The sequence below is a fragment of the Telmatherina bonti genome (assembly GCF_933228915.1).
Source record: "Telmatherina bonti genome assembly, chromosome: 8".
Classification (NCBI taxonomy): domain Eukaryota; kingdom Metazoa; phylum Chordata; class Actinopteri; order Atheriniformes; family Telmatherinidae; genus Telmatherina; species Telmatherina bonti.
In genome coordinates, this window is record NC_136626.1 from 28,780,553 (window position 1) to 28,808,536 (window position 27,984).

Consider the following 27,984-nt stretch of genomic DNA (forward strand, 5'->3'; position numbering starts at 1 on the left):
TATGTAATCTAAATAGGCTATTTTTTAATGCATATCAATATTTATACTTGTTTTCAATTATATCAGTTGATGACAAGATGAAAATATAAATAACTGAAAAATATTCTTTATTTTAGTTTATATTCTGTATTTTAGTTTTTGTGGAAAAAGAAGTAAACATAGTTTATAAAGCTCTTTATAATTTTTTTTTTCATTTATATTAAATGTAATAAAGCTTACAAAAGAGATAAGCTCAAACAAGTTTTTTTTTTTTTTTTTTACTTTTTCCTACTTCTTTATGAGCATGTGGATCAGTTTTTTTTCCCATATTTTCTGTGATCCTTTTGTTCCAGTTTGTCTCACATTTTTGTTTTTATATCTGATTTACTGGTTTAAGAGCATGTTTGAAATAAATATATTCATTTTTTCAATAATCTCAAAATATAGACTAAACATTTCCTATAAACTGGCTGAACATGGCTAAATCCAGGTTCAAAATGGCAAATTAAGGAAAAGTTTGAACTCTTATCAGCTCTAGAATATTTGCAGAATGCAGCAGAGACAAGATTCAGCACAACTAAACTACTTCCACACACACAGTGAACAACTGCAGTCATAGATATATTTAATAAATTAAAGCCAAGGTACAAAAAAAAAAAAAGAAAAAGAAAAACCCCATACATTTTATCCTCCCCACCCCTCATCCATTTACAACTCTTTAATTAAACTGTGACAAACACTTTGTTTTCCCACTTCAGACTGAGACCAGGGCAGGGATCAGTGTCAAAGTCAAGACATTCACAGTTCACCTCAGACTGAAGGAGAACAGCTCACTTCAGACTCAGTTCCTGCTTTTGATCTAGGTCTAAATTGCATCTTTCTGCAGTGTTTCCCACACGTCGCATATCTGTCCCTGTCCCCGCCCACCCAAAACACATACATGCTACATGTCTGCAGGCACCTCGGATAAGACAGAAGGATTAGACTGAGATAGTTGTATCAGAGACCACAAAGTACATTTCTATGCTGAATGTTAATAGTTGTCAGCTGGTCTTGCCGATTCACTAGACAGTGTATTTTACAGCCATCGCATCACTTCACCAATAATGCTTTAATGGATGAGCACATGATGTCGGTGTCATGTAGCTTTCTGAGTAAGGTTCCTTGCATTTTTTGTGACTAAACTCTCTAATCCTTCTTGGTCCTCTCCAAGGCAGTGACCCAGATGAGTGAGAAGATTCTGGGTAGCTTTTGTTAACAGCAGTGGTTGGTGTGAATATCAGACATATGGATGAGACTGGCCAATGATTATGCAGATGATAAGGTGATGGTACAGATGGGTGCGGCTCCTGGTGAGCAGCGGAGGTGAAATACTGGCTGTGCAGGGTCAGTCCTTCTGAAGAAAGTCGCCTGAGTGCAGTGTGAAGAAATGAATTGGCTGTTTTAATAAAAGATAGGAGGAAATTATGCATCTGTAGGTCCAATATAAGTGCACTGAACAAGTGGAAAAAGATACATCTGTGCGCACGCACCCTCTCACACACATACAGGTAGGAACACACCCATCCACTCAAATACACAAAAAGTGTTCAGCAATAACTGTTAATATGCACAACTTGATTAATATTTTTGCACGATTACAGTGAATAAGCAGTCCACCGCCAGGATAATTTACCCTCCAACGGCTCGGCTCTCTTCGTGGCAGTTTCTTTCTTTTCACTGCCAGTTACTATAATCCATTTTCCCTCCAGGCATCGCTCTTGGCAGTCCTGCGTTACTTAGGGACCACTGCATCTACAACCCAAGGAGACTGCAGTATGACTGGGTGGGATTTCGTGTACATGAGGTACAGCCCCACACATAGAAGGCTTGGCAAGAAATCACTGTTTTCAGTCCATGTAATGTGGTTTTCAGTTTTTCTTTTTGTCCACTCATAACCCCCTAAAAGGCCTTTAAAAAAAACATAGACAAAAAAACAACAAATAATTTGGCAAATGCAGAGATCACGGGGGCATGAGGAGGAGAGAATAGTTTTGTATTATTGTCATTCTTCCTGCAGAATCCCCTCCTTAAGATTGGTCTTTCTGTCTTCCCATTAGCAGCAGCAGGACTGATAACCACTCTCTATATATGTGGATACATATACATTTATATAATTAAATTGATTTACTTTTAAAAATAATGTCAAGTAGCTAGTACAATACCACTACCATTTTTTAAGGACGCTAATCACCAGGAAACAGCCTAGGAACCACAGGAAGATCTAGAAAGGCAGAACAAGCCAGAGACAGAAGGAGGCGTGAGGCAGCATGCTGGGTGTGCTGCGCAAAGCTCTTCCAACAAAAACCCCCTTTAAGGAAGAGAAAAAGGGAAAGAAGAGAGATAGACAATCAATTTTACAACAGAAAAGCGAACTGGAGCAGAGAGGAAGGCCTCTCTGAAGCCACCGAGGATTTGAAAGTTGGTTGATTGGATGGCAGGTCTGTGCTGGAACGGTTCCACGTCTTGTCCTGCGACTGAGTTATCGTTACAATCATTTCATTGTGTCTTCACAGGGTTGGAGAGAATTGTGTTTGTTGTGGCGTTCAACTGTTTTGCACTGAGGGCAGAGGTCATGGTAAGGAGAGAGTTCAAAGGGCGAGTTTCAGTATTCAGCAGCATACTCTGTACCATGGAGACCTCTGCACAGTAGTGTGAACTCCTTCACTATGTCCTTCACTCTTCTCTTGTTTACTCTTTCTCTGCATGACAGAAGAGGCAGAGCAAATAACGGACATCAGAAATTGTAAGCACATGTATAAAAATTCAATTGTTTGCCAGAGTTTGTCGAGTTGAGTCACCTGAGTATCTGGTGTGAGAAGTTGTCTTTCTGCTCGGCTGTGACTCGGGATGACGGGAATCCTGGAGGCTGCAGCACCTCTTTCAACCACACAACGAGCAAAGAGTAGCAATGCTTGTTCAGACTGAACAGCACTTCTGCAAACTGGTCCATCAGACTCCGAGATGCCCCTCCCCCGATACCCTGTAAAGATCAATTGAGGGATTTTTAATAAATCCTTTTCTGAAAGACACCGCTTCCCATAAAGATAAATGTATTGGTACTACATCTGAATGCCAACCTCATCATGCTTTGCCATAAATAGCTAGTTCTGGTCTTTATCCTGGGCTCTGACCTAATAAGAGTTCCCAGTCTTATTATAATATCCTTTCCACATCACTTTCAGCATGATGCAGCCTTCACTGCATACACCTGTACAATAACCTGTCCTCGCTCACACGCACATACAGAGACTTAGTTAAAGTATGCTTATTACAGTAAATTGAATAAAACCCTGGTGAGTAAGAAGCCAAAAGTCCACTTGTTTGTTTTAACTTAAATGTGTGAAAAGGTAGTTTTTTTCCCCCATGTAGATGCATAATTACATTGGATTGTTTGCAGTTGTAGCTACAAATGGGAAAAAATGAGTGTATAACACAGCTCTGCTGCAGTCAAAGGAGTGTCTGAATGAAGCTGTGAGGAATGCTAAAAGAGGTACTTCTTTCTGAAGTGGGAGTGCGTCAAGCGCTTATGTAGTCAATGTCTGCCCTTCAGTAGACACTCTAATATGGGAGCTAAACTAAGAGCTGTTAGCACTGAGGTGACAGAATATTGAATTTTGCCATATAAAGAAACTCAATCCTCAAAAACTTTGACCCAGTTTGAGGCAATGCTGCAACTAGCACATGTTACAGTGATGTTTGTATCACATAGTCATTTGGTATTATCTGCTTTACTTGGCATTATTGCAGTCCTGCCTGAGAAACATTTAAAATCTTTAAAGTTATGCATTAAGCTATTCAACAAGTCTGGCAGCTTCTGACAGATTAAGATATCTGTGGAAGGTTTCCATCACTAAAGTAATGATGCAGCGCAACAGGAACATTCTTTAGCACAGAAAATAGCAACAAAGCAAATATCTGACACAGAGGTGACAAAGTAAATTTCTATTTATGTATAAACGTGAAATTGTTAACGTTTAAATGTGCTCTTCAAAATAATAATTAAAAAAAAACAAGGACAAAAACTACTTAACATGAAAGTGAACAGGTATGTTGATTCAACAAAGCTATTACCATCCCAGGTCTGAAAAGGGTTTAACAGTTCGAGAGGATGCAGAGTTTGGAGTGTGACAAAGCAGCAAACTGCAGATCGGTGATGAATCACACAACGTGGTACTTCTCACCTCTAGTACAGCTTGTACCAACAGCTTGCCATCCTCCTGCATAACCCTGGCTAACGGAGGCACATCTGAGCAGTGGGGTAACAGTTCGGTCTACGACATAAACACAGCAAGTCACCGACCTGAGATTCAAATTTACAACATTTACAAAATGCAGGTTCTTTTAAAGCTTCAGGTTTGGGAGGTGTTTGTGCTTACAAAGAACAAGCATGTCGACTTGACTGTCGGAGCCTCGGGAAATTTGAGTGACAGAATTCCTGCAGATGGAAGACAGAAACTGCTGAGGGCAGATGTCAAACATTTACAGACTGCACTTTGTACCGATTTCACAAAAAAAAAAAAAACAACAACCTGTAAACCCAAACACAACAGAGCGTAGGTGTGTGTGAGTCTCATGTACACTTACCACAGTGGAACACGGCTTTCACGTCAAGACTCTCAGACAAGAACAAATCAGGCTTCCGTTTGAGCGCCTATGAGGCAAATAAAGGCATTAAACAGGGTATGTTTCTGTTGGCCCGACCCAATCGATACTCTTTCACCACATCCCATTGCTATCAACAATACCTGCTAAGCCTGGTAGCCAGATCTGACGGAAACATAGACCAGATCTGCTTACCAGGCGATAGTGCCCTCTCCATCGGTTTAGGAAAAACTTAATCCAAACTCATACACAGATCCTCCAATGCAGAACTGAGCAGGTATAACAAACAAATTGCAAAAAATCAAATTCTGAAATCATCTGAAACTTAAGTCAAACTAAAGGCAATGGTGGTTTAGGCTTTGCTTCTTGGAATCAACTATATTAGAACATTACTTTCCATTGTTTTTGGTTGACTGGACAGAATATGCAACAGAAGTGTGTAAGTAATTAACATGTGCAGATAAAGAGAAAGACAACTCATCTCATAATAATGAACTCATTCAGGATGGAGGAGAGAGGGAGAGAGGAAAGGGGAGAGAGATGAAGGTCAGATCTATCCAAAGATAGAAAACAAAGGAAGAATGAAGACGAAAGACAAAAATATAAAACAAGAGAGCCATCAGCCAATTTGTTTGAACTGATTAATATTGGTTGAATATTAATTCATTTGGGCTTTGATCGGCTCTGGGCTGGAATGACTTCAGAGGAGAACTGGGCTGGGAGACTAACCAGTCACCTGGGACCACCATACTGATGCTGCATCATCTTCTAAAGAGGGCAATGTTGACTTAAATATTTCATTTAAGGCTCTGAGTGCACGGATGTTTTTCCAGGGAGCAAATGTGACCTGACGGTGAACTTACAGACGGGATGGTGGAAATTTTCTCACCTGCATGCGAAATTTTGTGGCTCATCATGACAAATGTGTTAAATCCAATAAAGTCCTCTTTTTCTCTTCCTTTAGTAGCATAATTAAGGTATTACAAAGAGTGGATGAGCTTAATTAATTTTAAAAAAAAAAAGTGTAAAATAAGACTTATTGTGTGATAACAGAATCATCGAAGTGAGAACACACTGAATAATTGCACAGTGAAATCTCTGCCAGAGGTTGCTCTGATCAGTTCACTATTTGCATAAAACAAGATTTACAGGACAGAAAAGTCAATATCACACTGATTAGGCTGGTTTATGCGGGTAAAATGAAAACCCTACATGAGCTCAGGATGACTGCGTGGTGAGGCAACTGTTAGTCAAAAGTGTTTGAGGAGAGACAAATATTCCCTTTTCAAACATTTCCCTCGCGTGTTTCATTCTGCTGCCTCGCCTACGTGATGGGACACCTTAGGGCCCAGCAACAAAGAACAGAAAGGAGGTATAGGGAGAAAGAGGAGAGGATAGAGAAACAGGGAGAAAACAGAAAAAGAGAGAAAGAGAGAGAAACCCAAAGTGAATGAAATAAGAAACCAAAAACACACCTGAGCTTGGAGTTGCATAAATGAATCAACAATATCAGGATGATCCCTGGGTCCTATAATATAATAAAGATGAAACTTAAGAAATCATAAGAGAATAAGAATAATATACAAACAGCAACTTAATAGATTCAACAGTCATGTGGAAATAAAAGAGAACTCAAAAATATTTCATTGAAATAATTTACACGTGAGTAAGGAACGAAGGGGGAGGGGCAAGGAGAGGGGGGGATATGAAGCTTTGGCAGAGTCTTGGAAGAAGAGACCAACCAAAAACAAATAACAGGCATAAGACAAAGACATGGATCTGTTTGGAGAGAAACAAAGAAAGAAACGAAAATAAAAAAAGATAAGTAACGAGAGAAAAGGAACAAACCTAAAAAAGCAAAGGTGGGTTTGGAGTGGGAACCCAGGAGGCACCTCTGTTACTGTTACGGTTTGGAAGAAAAAGAGGCACCCCACCTGAACACACCCTCTTACCTCCTTCCCACAAGACACTATAAGACTGCATAATGATTACATAACAAGAAAGTGCCTTACAGGAGGAAGTTACCGTAAAGGGTCCGCTCAGCACAGGTTGATCAGATCCCTTTAGCTTCAAAGATGAAGCCACTGCATCAGTAAAAACAACACTCAAATCTTTGCATAGGTTCTTATATCGCTACCTGCCTTATGCTGGACACAGACTACAAGACTTGTAAGGGGATAACAACGGCAAATAATACTAAATTAGACGCATTTCCTGTAAAAGCCTTGTAACTGAAGAATCCACATTAAGATTTTGGACTTTCAGGGTCTTCCTGAGGACTTCAGACTGATGTTGGACCGAATCCAAGAGGAGACTGCGATGAAACAGAATGAACGTCAGTAGTGAGCGCCCAGCTTTGGCTGTTCCCAGACTCCAAACAAGCCTCCTGCTCAATACCCCTCTCCAATCCTCATCCACGCACCAAAACTCCCTCAAGAGAATACAAGGCTTATTCAGAGGGCTGTGATGGAGAGCCTGATGCTAATCCCAGCACAGCAGTGGCTGCGGATGTAATGGCTGGCCCTCCCTGTTATGTTACATGTCAGCCAACTGAATGAGCTAGCGGTTTCTCTATTGTGACTGTATCCTGTTCTGATAATGTCTAATAAAAGGCACCTGCTTAGAAAGAAACGTAGAGTTTAGAGGCAGGAGGAGAAGCAGCCATTACTTAACCATTTAAAGCGAGACGATAGGAGAGGGAAAAGGGACAACACAAAGGGAAGGGAAGCATCACACAGACCTGGTATAAACACTCAAAGCCAAGTTTAGTGAATGAGATCATCTCACTTATGTCCATGTCATTTGCAACAAAAATCAATGTTAGACAAAAGCTGGAAACACTGGTGTATTTAGTCGCCTTTAAATAACTTAACCAAACTCAAAGACATGCAGTCCAAAGAACTCCAAGTGTAAGGTCATCCACAACTTTGTACATGTAGAAAAATAATAAAGTAATAAAGAAACGGAATAAGCAGAGATCAGGCTGACAAATCAAACATGGCAACATGTTGTTTTAGTATTTTTACAACAAATTAAAATAGTAATCAACAGTTATTTGGAGGGAGGGAGGGGGAGGTAAGTCTGCATTGATAAAATCTTCATTTCAGGCTTCATCTGCTGAACACACCAAGCAGACACAAAAAGTTGATGCAGCGTTTCCATTAGTGAGAAATAAGAGCAAATGTTGAAAGAGTCCAGTAACCTTTAACCTTTTGAATTTTCCTACAGGTGTTCCCAGACTCAGAGTTGCGTCTCGTACCGTTGCAGCAAATCGAGCAACAATGACAACAGGAAATGACAATGCTGTAATACCACTTAGGAAACAAATGTGTTTCCTTGAATTTTAAACGTTTGTTTACAACTTTACCTTTTCCTTCTCTTGGTGAAGGAAAAGCGAAGGAAAAAAGGGCTTCACCAAAAAATCTGATTCTGTGAAACCAAACATGATCTGAAACAGCTATTCCTCAATTAAACAGAAATACTTAACAATAATGGAGACTCCCACCCTTGCCGGACCCCTACCTTGTTGGAAGATGGACAGCGTTACCGAGGTAACGAGCTCAAACAGAGCTTTGATTGGTGGGAAGTGGTCTGTCTCACTGGCGAAGATATGCACCATCTACAACAGCAGGACCACAAATCAGAGACGGCATATTTTACTTGTACACAACAAAGCAGGTTAGAAACAGCTGCATCATACAGACAGAGCCATTATGTAGGCCGTATGAATCAGATTACTGCTGGTTGAAATATATATGTGTAAAAAAGGATCCATAATGTCTTTGCCGCCTTGTGCAATGGCAAACAAGACCTCTTGTGACTCACAACTCAGGTGTGGAAACTGGCATGTTTAGACTTGTTCTGCACCTGCATATTATCAGCGTGACAGTACAGTGATGAGTAATGATCTTTCATGTCTTCACACTGCTTCTGCAGCATCACTTTTACAGCCTGGGCTTTTTTTTTCCATGCTGACATCAGGGACAGAAACACTCATATTAAGATACCCCAGCAAATATTTACAAATGTTGACTGGTATCTTTACACCTGATTAGAGACACTAAGTTCATCGTTGATATAATTTATAATGTAAAAAAGACAAAAATTATCAAAAATAAAGCTCCTTTAAAAAAAATTCTAGCTCCATTTATCAGAGCAATTAGCTTCTTTAAATGTTACTGTTACTGTTTTAAACTGATCACTATGCACGAATCAAGAAGAGAAACAAACTTTTATTACTCCAAATGACACAAATTTACAGTTTCTAGTTTAAGTTAGTAAATGAACTATAATTAGTTTGTATCAATACTTAAATAACAAGGTGCTCTATTCAATTTGGGCCACACAAATTACTTAACAGTAACATGATTGATGAAGTACTACAAACTTGGAATAAACCTTTATTAGCCTTTATAAGCAAGTCATACACTGCCATCTCTGATGAAGCCTAAAATATTGCACAATGTTATCAGAAACTATGACTTTATGCACAAGTTGACTGTGTACCTGTCTTGTGAGGTCTAGGGCTGAAGCCTGGGGAATTGTACTGTACATCTGCCCGAGCATCTCACTTAGCTGAGATACCATGGGACCAAAGTCGTGGAGGAGAGTCTTCACCGACTTCTCAAAGATGGCACATACCGCCTACAGGATGTCACATGATTAAATAAACGTAAATCTGTGCACCACCTGGAACAAAGTCGTGACAGCTTCTGGGGACACATCTTGACAGCTTACCTCTACAACCTGTGAGTCGTTGAGCCACTTACTCAGTACTGTCTGTATGAGAGCAAAAACCTGCTGCAAAACCACCACAACCTGAACGGAGGAAAAGAATTTTGTTAAATGAAAGAGAAGCCAAGTCAGAAAGAAGGAACAGTACAGGAACATTTCTACGTGGGTGCATGTCTGTCAGAAGAATTCCTGTTTTTTCCACTCTTCACCATCATGCTTCAAGCTAGTAATGGCAAATATATTCAGGGTTGAAGACAGCAGAGGGTGAAGTTGTAGGGAATGGAGTAAATCACATGGCAAAGCTTGAAAATGGCACATTTTTCATATTCATTATGACCAGTAGAGAATCGACAGATTCAGCTCATCGCAGAGGATCAAAGTACATGTCAAATTTCCCAACCCCACTCATGAGAACCATGATGGTGTGTGGTAACTGACCGGGTTTGGGCCGGGTGGAGGTGGAGCTGTTTTAACAGGTGGTGCGGAGCCATCTGCTGACTCATCGTCTTGCTTGCTAATATCCAGGGTAGTGAACAAGTTGGACAGCAGCCCTAAGATGTGGATGATGGCCAGTTTATTTGAGGGATTAGGCTGAAGGAAAGAAAAAAAAAAAATTACTTCTAACTCACAATTTGCTTGCTGAAAACCTAATTGGACACGTCGAAGCCTGGCTTGAAATATATTTACAAAGCCAGAGTAAAAAAAAAGGGAGACATGAAACTAAGACTTTACTACTGAATAAGATGAACAGTTAATCAAATAGAAGATAAATTCATCCAAGGGATTTAATTTACAGTGAAAAAGTGCAATCCTTACATCACAATATCTATACAGTTATAGCAATCCAAATATGTAATTGGCACCTAAAATAATGGTGAGTTTTTTTTAAATTCTATTAAGAAATTAAATAAACCAAATAACATATTTAATAACAGCTACTAAAACATACTGAAAGTATTTCATAAACAGAAAGGTTGACACTGACATGCTTCTATTTGTCTGTAAGAAGGAGGTTAACCCTTTGAGCACTGAGCCTATCCTGCTCAGAATTGCATTATTTTAAGGAAAATGACGTATCTCTGCAACCACATGGTGCATTTGAATACTTTCGCTGTCATATTCAAGGAAACGCTTGACAAAATGTGTGAACATATTATTTATGTTTCTGGTGAAGAAACAGTTCAAATTTGGGGCTCTCAGGGCTCGAAGGGTTAAGAGCCTGAGCTGCAGGAGGAGGGCAGCGGCAAGGCCTTTTCAAGATTCCCCCACATGTGTTTAACCTAATCTTCACCCAAACAAGCCCAAAAGCATGTTTTCACCTTAAGACTTAATGAGTTATGAGGCTGCTTCCTGTCGGCACAAGACCAATTTTCTGAGTACACAAGCTCGTTTACATGGACGACAAGATCCGACCATGTCAACAGATTTATGTCCCCAGAGCATGAGTAATACCAGTAACACGCATAACAACTCAACTCCCAAAGGTAAAATCATTAATTACAGTGTCTCACTGGCCCTCGCTATCTGCATGGTGATGTAACACCACCAACACCAGACTACAGAGAGGACAAAGATGCAACACCCTCTGACAGACACACTTCTCCATCTCCTCATATTTATGACTTTCTCAGTACAACATCACCAATGAGTGTGTGTACATCTTCTGATCTGCTTCACAAGAGATTCATCCGCATCAGAGATCAGGTCATCTACCCGACACAATATAACCCACAGGTCTTCCCACTAGGTGCCACTATTTGTCCAGCACCTGACTTCTTTGTCTGATGTAATGCTGTGACGTCATAAAGACTGATGTAAGACATGATAAGAGAGGAGAAAAAGAAAGACGAAAAAGCTTGTGTGTGATTACTGGTATGGAAAAATAAAACATGAACACAGACAAACAGAAAGGATATGAATAGCTTCATCCAAACAGACATCTCTATTCCCCTCCGCTGGTGGAAAAACAATGTGAATAAACTCTTCCATGTTCCACAAAGAGTAAATATCAAACTATTTTTAGATAAGAACAGCTCCACATTTATTTCATCCAGCATGACGGTCTGAAAAAGCTAGGCTTTATTGGATGTGACATTTAAGCAGTCTAGTTTTCCTCTGAATGACTGTGTGCTCACACATTAAAGCATGACCTACTGTATGCGCGTTCATTTTTAGAATTCTGCATTTATTTCTCTGTAGTCTGTGCCTTTGTCTGACTCAGAAAAAGTGTGTCTTTGCTATTTCACCGTGAGTCACTTGCCCACTGTGGAGGGTCAAATCCAATCTGGTCCTGCAGAGAAATGTTCCAATGCAGTGACACCACACAGACACAACGCCTGTTCCTATTGGCTAGAGTCCAACTGCGCCTGCTCTGTGTGCTGCTCGGTGCTTCGTGTACAGCTTTACGTTGGTTTGCACACTGACCGTTTCATCTGCTAGCTTCTCCAGTTGCTGGATATAAGGGGTGATGAGAGAGTGAAGGTTTCTTAAGATGTCCTCCACGGGGAGAGCGGAGAGAAGGAAGCCGAGTGCCTGCATCAACCACATGCACTGACTGGTCTGTAGGAGGAAACAATGACAGGTTGAGCTTTAGTTTAAGCTCCGGCTCATTAAAGACTTCAATACAGATGAATATTTTTAGCAACACATGTGAGGAGTAAACTACAGACGGAGAATGTGTTAAATCTTCCTTCTGAACTGCAACAACAGGAACAGAACTAATGTACGATTATACACACTGACCTTGTGGATCTGTTTTATGAGCACCTCCTTGAAAGGATGAGAGAGAGAGAGAGAGAGAGATTGCTCAGTTATTTTGAAAGCACAATAAATCAAATTCAAAGCAGCAATAAAAGTCTATCCAAATAATGCAGCTGAAGAGATTTTAAAGCTTGATAGTTATTTCTGGAACAAATACACAGAAAAAAAACTCTACAATACTTCAATGCTTAAAGGTGGAATATGTAAGATTTTCAATATTTTCAAAATAAATTAACTAATAAAACTACAATCATAATTAGATAGTTTTTTGAACATGTAGGTTTCAGTCTGTTCATATTTGATGCGTTATTAAATTACAAGTTTAATTAATGACAAATGACAAAAAGCTTTTTTTTTTACTGGTAGGCAAACATTTAAGAAGGGTCTTTGTCATTAATTAAACTTGTAATTTAATGACATCAAATATGGACAGACTGGAACCTACATGTTTAAAAAAACTAGTTATGATTGTAGTTATTTTTTAGTTTTGTTTTTTTTTTAAATTTTGAAAATCTTACATACTCCACTTTTAAAGTAAAAAAAAAAAAAAAAAAAAGCAGTTGTATTTTATGCTTTTTTTAAAAAAAAAAAATATAATTAACCAGGCAAAAAAAATTCATGTCATGTAAATGTGCACACACTGTACCTGAGAAACTGCTACGATGTTGGTTGCGTATGGGGGCAGGTCATATTTGCATTCCCTGCAGATTTTCTTGAGTGTTGAAACTGAAGAAACAGAAAGATCTGGGTTCCCTAACGCTTGTAAAACCAATGGCAGGACACTGCTCAGCATCACTGGGTGGTCTGCCAACCATTCTGCCAGAGCGCCTAAAAGAAAGTATTAGTTTAGAGACAGAACAAGAAATCACTCCTACTGTAAACTACAGCTGTTTTTAATCTTATAATGTGTATTCTCTTACCTATTGTGAACATCACTGTGTCTGCTAACTGAACATTGTTGATGTTAATCCTGGGGATGAGCCCTATCAAGCCAGGGATGACGTCAGAGTAATTCACATCTATTGTCTCCGCTATGGACTGGAAGCCATACAGCAAAGCTTCTGTGTGCTGGAGGAGGATGTATTTGTTAGCAATAGGGGAAAAAAGAGAAAAAAAAAACAGGAAAAACAGATCAAGAAGTTAAAGCTCTGGTATTAAGTGTTGAGACTTTTCAATGCAACTCAGAAAGAAACAGAAAACAACTAATTCCTTTCCTTGTCTGTGTTTGTATGTCTCACCCACCTGCCAGGAGGTAGGTTGCTCCGCATTAGTTAACAGTCTCCCCAGTTTATCATACAGGTTACTCAGCAGCTCTGCTCCCAGCATCTCATATACGTACATGAGTGTGTCAGAGATATCCACCCTGATGGAGAGACATGTACAGATTGACATTTTAGGGCCATGCAATCTTGAAATCTTATCTGCTAAGCTGTTTAACAAACAGGTTTTGCACCCTCAGCTGCCAGTCTAGTGAGAGTCCATTAGAGAAAAGACACACTCATTTGCTGACCCATCATCCTGTCAGCAAGTAATTTTAGAAACAGCCACCGAAACGCATCAACACACAGCAGAATACAGACTGAAAGTCGAGCACACAAATGCAAACATGTACCTGTAAATCCTAAATTGCTCCTTTTCATCTGAGGACCAGGATGAATACTCCTGATCAGATGGAAATTGGGCTTTGTGCAGCAGAACATCCACCAGCTGGAAATACACTGGCCTGTAGACCTGAAGATAAACTGCCTGCTTATCAGACTCGAACGACATGATTTCATCCTGAGAAGGGAAGGACAAGCCACGGAGAAGAACATTGTTATGTGTCTGAAACACAAAGCCAGTATCAGGTTTCCATTGTTATCCTCGGCATGCATGGAGCGGATGCAAATAGGAAAAAAGTCAATTAAATCAGCAAAAATCTAATAAAATCCCAATTAAGTGCTTGAGGTCGTTTTTGTTTGTTTCAAATAAAACTTATCAGGAGGAATGAAGGTAACTTTGTCTAGAGTGACAAAATAAAATTAATGTCTTTTTGTAAGGTGTTGTTTTTATTATTATGTTCAATATTGTTTTTTTTTTTTTACTAATATCTGATATACCGATTTGTCCAACTCTTAATTTCAGAAACGGATATCAACCAATACCAATATTTTTAGAGTGAGTTGTGCCAAACAAACAAAAATATATAGAAAACTATAGATGAAATCTCTTATATTTTGTCATTTAGAATCAGAGGAGACTTAACTGAAGAGTTTGATAAATAATATGTGCATATTGTGTTAAGATTGTGCCATTACAAAAACCACAACCTGCTTTTTAATGCTGATATCTGCCGATAACATCAGCTGTCTCTACATCTCCCCTATAGACAATAACTGAGACTCATCCTATTTGTATCGCTTCAGGCTTCTTGCTTCCTCACGCTGCTGTCTTTCTGCTTTTTCACCAGAACTGTTCCCAGCTAAATGTTTTCACATCTCAAGTCAACATCTGCACACATAAGAGGCTTGCTGGATGGATCTTTTGTGGGAGTATTGTGGGCACAGGTGCTGTAAGGAAGGGGGGCGTGGCATGTTAATGCTATCAACTTTATTAAAACTACCTGCTTTGTCATAAACATCCAATGTTCATCAGACAGAAACAATCAAATAAAACTGCAACAATTAATGGTTTGATAATTGAGTTGTGACATCTTGTATTTAGTTGACGTCAATTCAAAATGTCAGCTCTGAAATGACAGGTCATTTTTATAAATGTATTTCAGCTCATCTCTTCTCCCCTTGTTTCTGTTCTCATCTAGTCAAACTCCATCTCTGATGGGAGGAACTCGCAAACAGAGGAGTCAAATGGAGGAGTTTCCCGTCTACATTCTGGGAAATGTCGTGTAGTCGATGTAGTCTCTGATAGTACAACTACTTCTTCTAATGAATTACAGCCACCAGCAACTTGGCTTAAACCACCAGCCTCTGGTGACACAATTAAGCTTAATTTCTTCACTTTAAAACATGTCCATTGTCGGATTCACTGAAATTTTACAACAAAGATAATCCAGTAATAACATAGTAACAAAATGTAAGATCAAGACATAAAAAGCAGGAAGAATAAGCTCATGTTGTTCCACAGCTGCATCAACTTAATTTGTGTTTAAACCCAGTTTTTATTTTTTATATCTTGGATTTGCTAGATTAGACATTATGACTGGTTCTGGTTTTAGCCAAATGATAACATTAGGGCTGTGATGATATGCTTTTGTCCCGATTCGATTACGATTTTTTTGGGGTGCCGATTCAATTTAAATTGCGATTCTCACAATTCTTCAATATTTTTGTAGATTAAAAACAAAAAAATGTACAAAACTTTTTTTGCTCATTATTTTTCTTAATTTCAATTCGGAAAAACAACACAGTAGCCAGATTATCATTCTGCTGCTATAATGCCAAAGAAGACAAGTAAAAAGATCATAAAAAAAACAATATGACAAAAAATTTATAATGTATTATATTCATTAATTATTTTTAAAAATGGATTTTTTTTAACAAAAAAAAAAAATAAAAATCCATTTTAAAATTGTGAAGCCAAAAATCTGGTTATTTGATTTTTTGATTCAATATCCCATCCCAATAACCAGGCCTGCAGAACAACAGTGTTGCCTCAGAAGCACCACTTTTCCATTGCTCTAGCAATGAGAACAAAATGAACAGCCAGCACTAGAACAGATTTTTGAAGAAGGGGGTCCAGGCACACCGTAAAGATTGGATTTGAACATTTCTTACCTGCAGTGTATACCAGAAGGTGAGTGTGAGAGAGCTGGTGGTCTCATTGACGGGGTAGTGGCCAGGGATGCCTGTACAAAACATGATTATGTTGACTAAAGCCAGGAAGCTCTGCCAGTGATCCACCTGCTCCAACAGAGTCCTAAGGAGAGTGGGAGAGATTTAGTTTGGTTAAATATCTGAGCATTTCCAGCTTTAATACTAAATCAGCCAAAAATGGTGTTATTCTGAGTGGGAATTAAATAGTTTCAGCATTTTACAATGTTTTTTACCTGGAGTGGTTCTCCCCAAGTGTGACAGCAATCCGGCAAATACCATGGCAGGTCTCCATGTCTCCATTCTGAACAGCCTCTCTGAGCTGCTCCTGGAGGGCCAGCACTTGAGGAACGAGTTTCAGCAAAGTGTTCACATATCTGTAACCCAAGAACAAAACCACATACAGGGATAATTAATCATGATCCAGATGATAGAACTACAATTTGTTTTAAAAACAATTGAAGGGTAGAAGAAATGCAAAGGCAAAGAGATTCAACTGCTGCTTCGTCTGTCCAACAGGTATGTTAGTATATTTACTTTCCCATCCTGAGATAAGCGTTTATTTACAATTAAATCCAAGTCCAAGTCAGCTCAGTCTCTGAACCTGCCCTAAAACTCCTGCATAATCAACCAGAAAACCAGAAAATCTATTCAAAGCTCCTTCTCCTAGCTACACTGCTGTCAGTAGTTATTCCGTCTTCTTATTGCTGTCTCAGCCATTTCCAACGCTTACTCTGGATAAAACACATGCACACCAACTCACACAGACACTCACTGCACCTCAATCAGCACGTGACAACATCAGACATCTTCCCTCCTGTCAAGTGTCCGGTTAGCCAGAAAAGGTGTGACATTTAGAGGTGAGGGACAAAGTGTGCCTTCCCTGAATGCTTCAGAATTATGCGCATGTGTGAATGCTATACATGGAAGCCATATTGTGTGTGTCCCAGGGGGGTTGTGGTATGCAGGAAGCGCTTCATCTTTTAAGGAGAATGTCCATAAAGATGTTGGCCAGGGTTGATAAATATTTATCAATGACACAACAAGGTTAGGAGACTTAGTAGCAGTTGTGGTAATAAGCAAAATGAAAATATCCTTTTTTTTACATGAAAAATCTGATGTAAGTATTGACATTTCATTCAGGATTTAATATAGTAGGGTGACTAAGTATGTTTACCTTAATAAATATATTCCTAATCAAACTTTTAAATCTAAAAAAAAGACAAAAACGGCACAACTACTTAAAAAAAAAAAAGCTGAAACATCTTCACATCAGAGAATGCATATTCAGATGTACTTTTAAAAGCAGCTTTATAAAATTACATGTCCCTTATGTGCTCTGTGCCTGTGCTCTGAAGGCTAAATGCAGAGCTGACCAGTGCTGGAAGCATTTATTACTCTAATTTCCCTTGGGCTCTTCCATAAGCCAAAAAGCCCGTTCTGTGGTCCTGCGTTAAGAAGCAAAGTCCTTAATTCAGTTGCCAAGCTGGTCTCCACTTCTCTGGAGACAGCTCCACCCTGCTGAGAAGTAATGTGTATGGATCTGTCTTCCATCTAACAAGCCGATACCCAGACATCTACAGAGCTACATGCTCCGTATCTGACTAACTCTAAGAGCAGTGCCAGGAACAGCACTTAACTAACTTGACTGAAAGACTTTAGGACCGTGTCTGTATTTCTCTGTGTCTGTGTATTCATGCACTCAGAAGATTGTTCATTTTTAATAAGGCATCTTGTAGATGCAGGTCATGCACTCTTAGCTCCAGAAAGTAGGAAGTGGTGTGTATGTGATGCGATTAAAAGGGCAGAATGGATTTGTACGAATTTCCCCATTTCCCCTCATCAGATATGACATTCTTGAGCTTCCACTGAGACCGTCTGCTGCAGTCTCCTCTCCACTAACTCATGGGTTCCCTTTTTGATCCTGTCCTGCTGTTATACACTGACTCCTCCTTTAGTGTCTCCTTCTCTCTCCACCTTCTCCCTCCCCCCACACATCGCTCTCCCCACCTCTGCTCCCCTCTGCAATTACTGCAACACTCTAAGACAGGGGAATGGGTTGCCTGGCAACAGGATGCAGCTGGACCAATAGCAAGCCCCCAAATGACTTGACTGTAATGTGTTTAAACAGAAAGAGAGAACAAGAGACAGGGAGGAGGGCTTAGTACTGATGGTGAGAGATAAGGAAAGAGAAAGGAAGCGCACAAAGGGACGGAGGCAGCGTGGGACAAAAGATAAAGAAGATAGTGAAAAAAGACCGTAGAAATGGAAAAAAATCAGATTTTTGTCTGTTTTTTTTTTAACAGTGAAGGCAAATCGACAAACCCATTTATTTCCATTGTAAATGCTTGGATACATAAAATACACAGTAACAGAAAATAAATAAAACATTTTATCAGCAAATTCACCAAAATGAATACTCAGTGGATCAATCGCTATGGATAATACATAAATAAGATCTTTAAAAGGTCAACTTGATATTAAAAATAAGTACACAGCAGGAAAGTAGAAAAGAAATCAGAAGGATCTCATCTCAACTACTTTGGGGCCAAACATGTGTGTTGTGCTGAGAGAGAGGAGATTCTCTTTTTCCACTTTCCTGCCATTAATGTCCTTCCTACCATCTGTTTGATTTGATGTCATGTTTAAACTGGCTTGTCACCTCAAAGGTCCAATGCCTCTGTCTGTTAGAAGCACTGAGGTTAGGAAGATAGTCTTATATTTGTGAACACTTTCACACCTTCCCCTGCCCTCATCCTGCTCTGAGCATCAGTCCTCTCTCTGCACTGTCCCATCTGCCCCACCCGTTCCATCTCAAGAGGAGGGGTAATGGGTGCCTGTCATGTCTGAATCAACCAGGGCATGATGACATCTCTCCCTGGCTCTGTAACCATAGTAACGCCAGCCAACCGAGAAATGCTTCTCTTTCCCCCTGGCTGTCATCTTGCCCTGTATCAGTCCATCCCTCCTTCTTTCACTCCATCCCTCTCTGCTGCCCCTCCAGTACCCATACAGCACATTTTCTTTCAGTTTTTGCTGATGCATCTCTCCCCCATCACCATTTTGTCTTACTTTTACCTCCATTTTTGACAAAAAAATTTAAAAATCCCATAGTGATGAACAAGAAAAGCTTTGTTGCATGGCACAAGTGTTTCTTTCTAGGGGTCCTTTTTCTATGACATTAAGACTAAAATACTGCACAATGACGAACTTACCTTTGGGAATCAGGTTGCGAGATGGCATTAACTATCGCCTCTACTGCTGTGTCGAAAAGCTCCGGGTCAGACAGGGCACCAAAGCAGTCATGCACCAGAGCTTCACTCTCGCTGAGGGGCACATCCAGCAGTACCCATGATGACAAGCAGCGCAGCACGCGAGCTTTCACTGCCCCTGGGCTATCTGTTCGCCGAAGCAGTTGTTGCAGTAAGGGACAGACTGACCCCCATTCCCGGCCCAAGGCTCCCCGGACCTACACCAATAATAACAGAGATTGTACCGCTTCATATTGCTACTGTCTGGCATTTCCTACTGTTTCAAAATGGGATATGAGAATTTTTTAAAGTGTTGTTATACTGATGCCAATAATATTCTGACTTTGTTTTGCCCTTTTGAGTATTTCATATTAGATTTATTAGAATATGAACATAATTTCCCCCAGAAAGGCTAAATAACAAATATATCTGATCCACACAAGTTATGATAAAATACCTTTGTCCAGATAAAATAAACAAATTTAATCAAAGATTAATATATAGTATACAAATGGAAAATGGTTCAGTGTTTTCTAAGATATGAACAGATTGAGACAAGATTAATTCAAAGAACTCAATGAACACAGGATGACATGAGAAGCTGGTACTGGAGAACGTACCTGTCCCTTTCGGTACTGTGGCAGGCGGCTCGTCTGGAACTCCTCAGGCAGGACAGTGAGCAGCTCCAGCAAAGCCAAACAGCGTGCCCGCCCATCCACCCCTCCCCCCTCCTCCTGAAACACCCGCACCATTTCTGCCACGGCACCAGGCCAGGCTTCGGGCATCGTGTTGAGTGCCAGAGAGGCGAGCGCCACGCACAGTCGGGTAAGCACCATCTTGGAGCCGGAGGAGAAGCAGGCAATCTGAGAGAACAGCTGGCTCTTCAGAGACTCATACTGGTCTGTGGGAATGTCTGACCAGTACCGGGAGATCTTGGTGTGAAGCGCACTGGCACCAAAGTACTGGATCTCTGGCACCTGTGTGAGGACATTATATGCATGTGAATGTATCCTGTCTTTTTTCTAGAATTTGTTTATTTATATATATGGTATATTTTTGAGTGTGTGTACCCTGTACCTTATCTGGACTCAACAGGACCCAGCAAAACTGCCAGGCCTGAGGGGAAACTTGAGCTTGCATTAGCCATTTCTGGGCCAGATTCTTGTTCTCTATATTGGGATCATAATACAACTGGTGAAGGGCCTGGAAAGAAAAAGAAACAGAAGAATAGGACTGAGAACAATCTGGTGATTCATTTATTCATTTTCTTAATAGTTTAGTCCAATTAAGGCTCGTGGGGATGCTGGAGACTATCCCAGCAAGCATTGGGCAAGAGGCACACTGGACAGGTTGCTAGTCCATCACAGACAGATGAATCCACACAATATGTGGAGGTTGAACCACAACATAGTTATAAGGAAAAATTATTTCAATTACACGCCACAAACTCACAATAGTGGGTGTCTGAGAAAACATAGCAGCTGAGGAAAAATAACCTTTCAGTATTTACCTGTGAGAAATATCTGGTTACACTGGTAGAGAGCACACGCAAACACAAAGTAGATATATTTCCCCCAAAATCAGAGCAGAAGGAAAAACATTGACCTGAAAACAGAACTACTCTCCAAAACACAGCTCAGAGTAATGAGAGTACTTGAGTGTAGGGAGGACAAAAGGAGCGAGTCAAAGAAAAATTCCTATTAAAGATGAAGAATTTGTGTCAGAAGAAAATTAAAAAAGAATATCAATTAAACATACACAACTAATACTTGCAATGACAGAATATTTACTGCAGTACTCTGTACACTAACACATATGCTTTCTAAAACCTCCAGCTGCCAATACAGTGTCTCACAAGCAACACAGAAAGAAAACAAAAACATGAAGTGAGTTTTAGATCCTTGAATTTCACCCCTCTGAGCCTGTCCTAATCAATTACTCCACCAATCTATCCCTTCACTGCATCCCTGCATCTAACGCTCTGCTCAGCTTTAACCCATCTGTTCACTCATAATCTTTAACTCAGTCTTCTTGTAAGATCAACATTCATTCATAAAAAAATGTTAGTGTTTTAAAAGAGAGGAAAGCGGGGTCACAGAGTGCAGCGATACAATAACTGCTGCAAAGAGGAGCATCAACACAACGTCAGTGCCACGGCAAGCAGAGTGTCAGGTTGTTCTCTCCGTGTCTGCCATCCTCCAGCGCAATTATCTGACTCCACTTACTGTACGAGACCCTGAACAAGGGTGCCTGGGTGTTAATGAGCAGATTGTCTGCAGAGAGCCAGGTAACATTTCTGTGTCTACGAGTGAAGGAGCTTTACGAGCTAGCGCAGTATGTGGAACAGGTGCAGAATGTATAATATAGGCATTTCAGTGTCAGGTCTCTGAACTCAGTCTCTAGTTTCTGCAATTTAAGGAGGAAAAACAAGGAAAAGGGAGATTATGAGATGGTTTGCTTAAAAGGCACAGACTAATGGAGACAAAATGTCATAACCGAGCTCATGAATTAAGAATGCGTTGTTGTGCAGAGATACAGCAGGATCTTTCGATGGGGCATTAATGCGCTTTCATTCAAAAACACATTAGCATTAGGATGGCCTGTTAGTCAGCTCCAGTCTCCTCTTTCTCTGAACGAGGGTGTGATATCAAAGCAGCAGCAGATCATTACCGCAGTCCACTGTACGATGCAGGCCCCTCTTATCCAACCCCAAACAGTGCTGTCTGTCTTTCTGAAATCTATTGTCAAAGACCAAGACACAAACCCATATGTTCAATTTAATGTTTTAATCTTCTTATAAAAGAACTATAAGCTTGGCTTCCCCTATGCATAACACCAGACATCTCAACACTTACCTCGACTAACTGGTGGTAAATGGTATCTTATAAAATGTGAACGATACATATCCAGAGAAACAGCAGCTTCTAGTTTTATTTGCTGCAAAATCAACTAATGACCTGAACTACCTGACTTCATATGATGGTGGCATGTGTTTAGAAGACACTGCCAAAGGTCATTAGCCTCATTTGGAGTCTTTTTCCAAAAGAAGAAGGAAGGAAAGGGGGATGAAGAGGAGAAAACATGGCTCAATGAAAGAGAGTCACTATGTCCTCTGTCATACAACAATGTCAGAGGAAAGTTAAGACGTACACTAGTATCAAACCCATGAGTTTAACTACTTTTTATTTCCTAAATAGTTCTCACAAAAAACTTTAAAACAGCCCTAATACAGAAATGATTAAAACATACAAACCAGTTTTCATTCTGAAAATGGCTATTATTCATATTTCATATTTCATATTTCATTTATATAATTTTTAAAATGATGTATTCTTTAATCATGTTTAAACTCTTTCCTTACATGTTTCTAACACTAACACATCTTGGCATGTTATGTTAATAGACAATGACCAAAGTGTTTTGAAGCCACCGGTTCTTAGGCATGTCAGAGTTAATCGAATGATGATAGGGACATGCTGATACCATGATGCAGAAAGCATCATCGCATCACTGACCCATCATGACACGGTGCTATAACTGTGAGGATCAAAGGCATGCTGACGAATGATGATTAATAAGGGAACAAAGCACAATAGTTTGTGTGAGCGAGTGCGAGGGTGGCTGTTGACAGCAGACTGCCAAGACAGACATTAAGAATAGCAAGATGTTGCCAATAGAGATGAAATCTCAGCACAAGAACAGAAAAATAGATCCTTACTCCTTACAAGTGTTTTAAGTTGCGAACCTCGGTTAAATAAACATGCCATTACATCAACTGCACAGGATGACTGCCTCCAGTTCCCAAATCAATGGCAGTGTGACACCAATCCCAAGACTATTGCTTCAAAACCTGATGAAAAATGCTTAACACCAGGGTATGTGTGTAATTAGTTCCACGTTCTGCTAGACATGCTAGTCAATAAGTAGATGGAAATTACTAAAAAGCTATTTAATATAACAGGCATAATTTCTCAATAACTGCTTGTACTGTCCCAGTCCTGCATTTTTCCATTATGTTAGCTAGCGGTCTGATTCATCATCCCTCACATCTAGTAAAAACACACCACTTGGTGTTACTTGTATCTTTTATATTCCACATAGAGCACTTCGCTCTCAGACTGCAGGTTTACTTGGGGTTCCCAGAGTCTCAAAGAGTACTATGGGAGGAAGGGCCTTTAGTTATCAGGCTCCTCTCTTATGGATCCAGCTCCCATTGTGGGTTTGGGAGGCAGACTCCCTCCACACCTTGAAGATTGAGCTGAAAACCTTCTTTTTTCATGATTCTTATAGTTAGGATATGAGCATCTCCTGAGTTGGAGTCTGCATGTACGGGACTCTCTCATGCTCTTTGTTCTTATAGTTATGGGTAGTCTAGCCATCCATCACATATGTAGCAATGGGGATGTTATCTGATGCACTGAGATGTACCTCGCTCCATTTCTCTAATCTATTAATGTATAAATATTTGCCAATATTGCCATCTCTAACTTATTTCTCCTTTTTTCTGCACGTCTTCCTTAATAAGCGCAGTTGTACATGTTGATCTGTCTTTCCTATCCTCTCCACCCCAACCATTCGAGGTAGATGGCTGCCCTCCCTGAGCCAGGTTCTGCTGGAGGTTTTCTCCCTGTTAAAAGGGAGTTTTTTTCCCTCCCACTGTCGCCTCGTGCATGCTCAGGATGGGGAATTGGATCGAAGCCATGATTCGATGCATTTAGTTGATTTCTATTATAGGCTATGTATGAATTGGCTTGAAATGATGTGTATGTAAAGTGCCCTGTGACAACACTGTTGTGAAGTTGCACTACACAAATGAAGCAGAATTGAATTGAGGTGAATCTTATTCCATTTTTACTTTCAGTTTTCAAATGGTAGAAATGCTTTATAGGGCAAAACCCTGGGAGTTAGGAATCCCTGAATGGACCTTGACATGTTTTGGTGGAGAGCATCCTGTGGGGGTGTACAGATAGCTATGGTAACAGAAAGTCACCCTGTTCAAGTGCCTTACAGCAAGATGCTGGGCAGAACTGACCCAGTACTGTGTTGAAGTTCTTCCTGACAGCACAGTAATTGCTTGTCCCTAGGGAGAATTGCAGTTTCCCAAAATCCTACCAGCACAACACAACGTAGAGCTCTGAATTTCCTCTAGTATCCAAATGCTTGACAATGATAGCTCTGCGGAAATGTAAGGCAGTATACGAACCCTTTCATTATACGCACAAAGATCATGACAATGTGGCACTTTGTCTCACAGACCCAACCGAGAACAAAGAACATTCTGTTGGACACTAAAATACTGGGCCAGGAACCATCATCTCCAACACAATGTGCACAACAAATAAACACTCCCCAACACCCCATTGTAAAAAAGCAACATCATGTGTATATTGGTGGTATGCATAGTTATCTGTGGCTGGAATTGGTTTAGATTGTTTTACTGATTTTATAACCAATAGAGTGCTAACAAGAAAGAAATAATCCAAGCAGAAAATAAAAAATAAACTCACAAAAGACAGCAGAACCTTACAAGAACACTGAATCTGTCTGACATGTATCACTTAATGAGATTACTGACAGATCACTTAGAGCAGACAAGATGCTGATGCAAGCCGCGTCAGGATCTGTAAAGGCAGCTGAAATTCTATATCGCACGTCACAGATTTACCTTCATCGACCTGTTATGACCCTCCCTGTTATATGAATTAAATATATTTTGACATTCATTTTTCATTATGTTTGCTTGTATTTTAACTTTAGATAATGTGATCCAAATTAAAGTAAAATGTGCTTTTTTCTTTGTTCACTAGTTCCAGCTCCCAGATAGCTTTCTCTCAACCAGTGGAAATGAATCAAAGAATATTCCATGGCAGACACGTCCATGCACACTGTTTGTCATCTCCCCTCCTCTTTCATTAGACCAGAAACCACAGTATCTGACCAAACTATTCTCCCTACAGGAATGTGCATCTCTCCCTCAGACATGTCTTTAATCATTTCTGCTACACTGCCAGCCTCCGCACCTCCACTTTTCTTTTTTTTTTTTTACTGGCAGCTCTTTCCCCTTATCTCCCCTCCCAATCTCATCACATCAATCTGCTCTTCCACTGAGCACCTTTCTCACCCTCTCCTTTGTCTCCCCACCCATCCCCTTATGTCCGAGTCAGCAGCCACCCAGCAAGTAGATTCATTACAGCAACCTGCCATGCAACACAAACACTAAACCATGCATACATACACACTTGCATACTGCCAAATGTATGCAATCTAAGTGGGGGGAAAAAAATAAACAAAAGAGGTTTTTTTAAAAAATTATTTTACTTTTACAGACTGTCAGGGTTTGATGAGCTGCAGACATATTTACTTTAATATGAATTTTTTTTTTTTTAAATAATATGAATATTTATTTAACATAGTAACATTTTAGTCTAGACAAAAATAGATGAGCGATACTCCTAATGGCATAATCATGATCTTGAAATGAAATTTAACTTTGTAATATGCAAGAAAATGGCACATTATATGACTACAAGATTAACAAAGCTCTTTCAATACGAAATCGCTGGTCTGAAAACAGCAGCTCATAAGCCCCCTGTGATGAATGAATGGGAAGACAAGCTGCAGACGGGAACTACCTGATGTAAACACTCACCTTCTCCACATTTTCCACCGTGAAGTCCAGGGCGTCCGGCGTGGCGGCGACTCTTCCCAGCGTCTCCATGTCTCCGCGGACACGGAGCTGTCAAACGACCAACAAGGGGCACTTTATTCACAAGCAGCAGTCGTTTCCCTTTTCTTTGTATGCAACGCCACTTCCATTCGCGGCAGTAATCTGATTATTTTCTAAATTATTCTACAATTACAAATTTGGGCTTATGAGAGACATGACAGGCTAACCGGTAAGCTAACGTTAGCTCCTTTAGCTGATGCTAACCTCCTATATTAGATACAGTAGCAATGGCTAGTCCGCTATGCTAACACCAAGCTAGTTGATGTAGCCATCTAACTTGACGCAGCTCTACTTCCAAACACAAACAATGGATACTAATGATTTCAATGTGACAGCATTATGAAAACAACGCGGTGTCCGGGTGTTATCCTAAGACCTGATAGGGGACTATTAATTTCACACCTTTCTGTCCAGCGACGGTATGAAACGATGCTGGCAGCTCCCTGCCGCTTTTCTGCCTCTCTGCTCCGTCACTTTGCTGATACGTTCAAGGACCGTGGGAAACGTCGGAATCATAGCGTAACTGGCTGAAGACCACCCAAACAATTTTAGATAGACAAGATATTTTAAATTGCCAGACAACATCAAGAATGGAAGTGGTTTTCAGAAATAAGACAACCGTGCATATACAGTTATGAATAAATTGTTGGCTAATTTCTTTTTTGTTTCAGTTATTGTTTCAGCATCCTCCCTATTAAAAGTGTGAATCAGAAAATATTTGTACAACGACTTAACCATATTTACAATACCATATGATAAAAATCACTACACATACTATGCAATAAGTGCAATAATTCGTGATTATATTAACTTTTTTCTCATTAATGCTTGAAACTAGCATGCAGTTAACCTGAAAATAACTAGGCATTATGTATTTATTATTATTGCTGAGAAAGCAGGTGTTTTAAGTTATAAGATACGTTATAAGGCATCATTTATAATATTCTAATCTGAGAAAAGAGAATGCGTGACTAAAATGAGTACAAATTTGTATAATATATAACAAATACAAATTTTATAGTAATATTTCCATCAATTTTCCATTGAAGTGCTGAAATAACAATAAGGTGGCTGCAAAGTCTTGTTGTACAATCAGCTTTAGAGCAACAGCGCCCCCACGTGGGCTTCTGAAGACATCGCATCCAAGCAAAACCCCTCAGTCTTGCAAGCAAGCAAGAAAAGAAGCAAATGAATTACCAAACAAATTAAATAATTAGTTTTTTAAGCTTCCGTTAAGTCATGCACAACAAAAGGAATATTTAAAAAAGCTGACACAGTGCAACAAAATACTCCCCACATTTATGTTTCATTGCTGAGATTTTTTTTTACATTTGAGCCAAACGCAAAGCTTTACCACTTTCAGTACTACTGTATTATCCTGTATTTCAATAAATCATCCAGCTGGCATTAAAGTTAAACGTATGTTATTAATAGGCTGTCATTAATAACTGGTCAGATTAATATTTTTTTATTTAACGTTTTATAATCAAGAATAATTAAACGAAGAGTTGCACAAGGTAAATAAATACCTTAAACGAATCATTTTGCTATTTGCTCTGTGGTGGTGTTGAAGGTGGAGTATGTAAGATGTTCAATATTTTCAAAATAAATCAACTAATAAAATACCTACAATCATAATTAGATAGTTTTTTAACATGTAGGTTCCAGTCTGTCCATATTTGATGCCTTTCTTAAATTATAAGTTTAATTAATGACAAATGACAAAAAGCACTTTTTTTTTTTTTTTTTACTGGTAGGCAAACATTTAAGAAGGGTCTTTGTCATTAATTAGGCCCGAGCACCTTGGCGGTGCGAAGGCCTATTGTAATTGTAGTGTTTATTAGGCCCGAGCACCTTGGCGGTGCGAAGGCCTATTGTAATTGCAGCGTTTCTTCTTATTATTATTATTTTTATTCGGACACTTCGCGTGCTTTTTTGGAGGCCTGAACGTGCGGGGGCGGGGCCTCAAAGTTTGATGTCTCGCCATGAAAAATTAAACAGCTATAACTCCCACATAAAGCAACATTTCTGCACCAAATTTGCTAGATATGATGGCAGTCCCCTCCTACAGAGTTCTATA

General features: G+C 39.7%; 1 protein-coding gene across 2 annotated transcripts; it reads right to left on the bottom strand.

Moving 5' to 3' along the window:
* Positions 1 to 624: 624 nt before the first annotated feature.
* Positions 625 to 27,679, bottom strand: LOC306759609 (importin-13-like). Of its 2 annotated transcripts, none has more exons than XM_079245299.1 (23): positions 27,434 to 27,679; positions 25,827 to 25,913; positions 20,255 to 20,380; positions 19,798 to 20,154; positions 19,142 to 19,395; positions 16,163 to 16,303; positions 15,891 to 16,032; positions 13,730 to 13,896; positions 13,360 to 13,480; positions 13,038 to 13,185; positions 12,764 to 12,945; positions 12,100 to 12,126; positions 11,782 to 11,916; positions 9,796 to 9,948; positions 9,361 to 9,441; positions 9,130 to 9,267; positions 8,146 to 8,242; positions 6,099 to 6,151; positions 4,606 to 4,672; positions 4,398 to 4,456; positions 4,203 to 4,292; positions 2,820 to 3,001; positions 625 to 2,720 (listed from the first exon to the last, which is right to left on the bottom strand). In XM_079245299.1, exons 2-23 carry the CDS (start codon positions 25,893 to 25,895, stop codon positions 2,624 to 2,626), a joined length of 2,886 nt encoding a protein of 961 aa, XP_079101425.1. In that variant the 5' UTR covers positions 25,896 to 25,913; positions 27,434 to 27,679; the 3' UTR covers positions 625 to 2,623. The 2 variants fall into 2 exon arrangements, with proteins under 2 accessions (XP_079101425.1, XP_079101424.1); XM_079245298.1 differs by lacking the exon at positions 27,434 to 27,679 and adding an exon at positions 26,307 to 26,377.
* Positions 27,680 to 27,984: the final 305 nt, after the last annotated feature.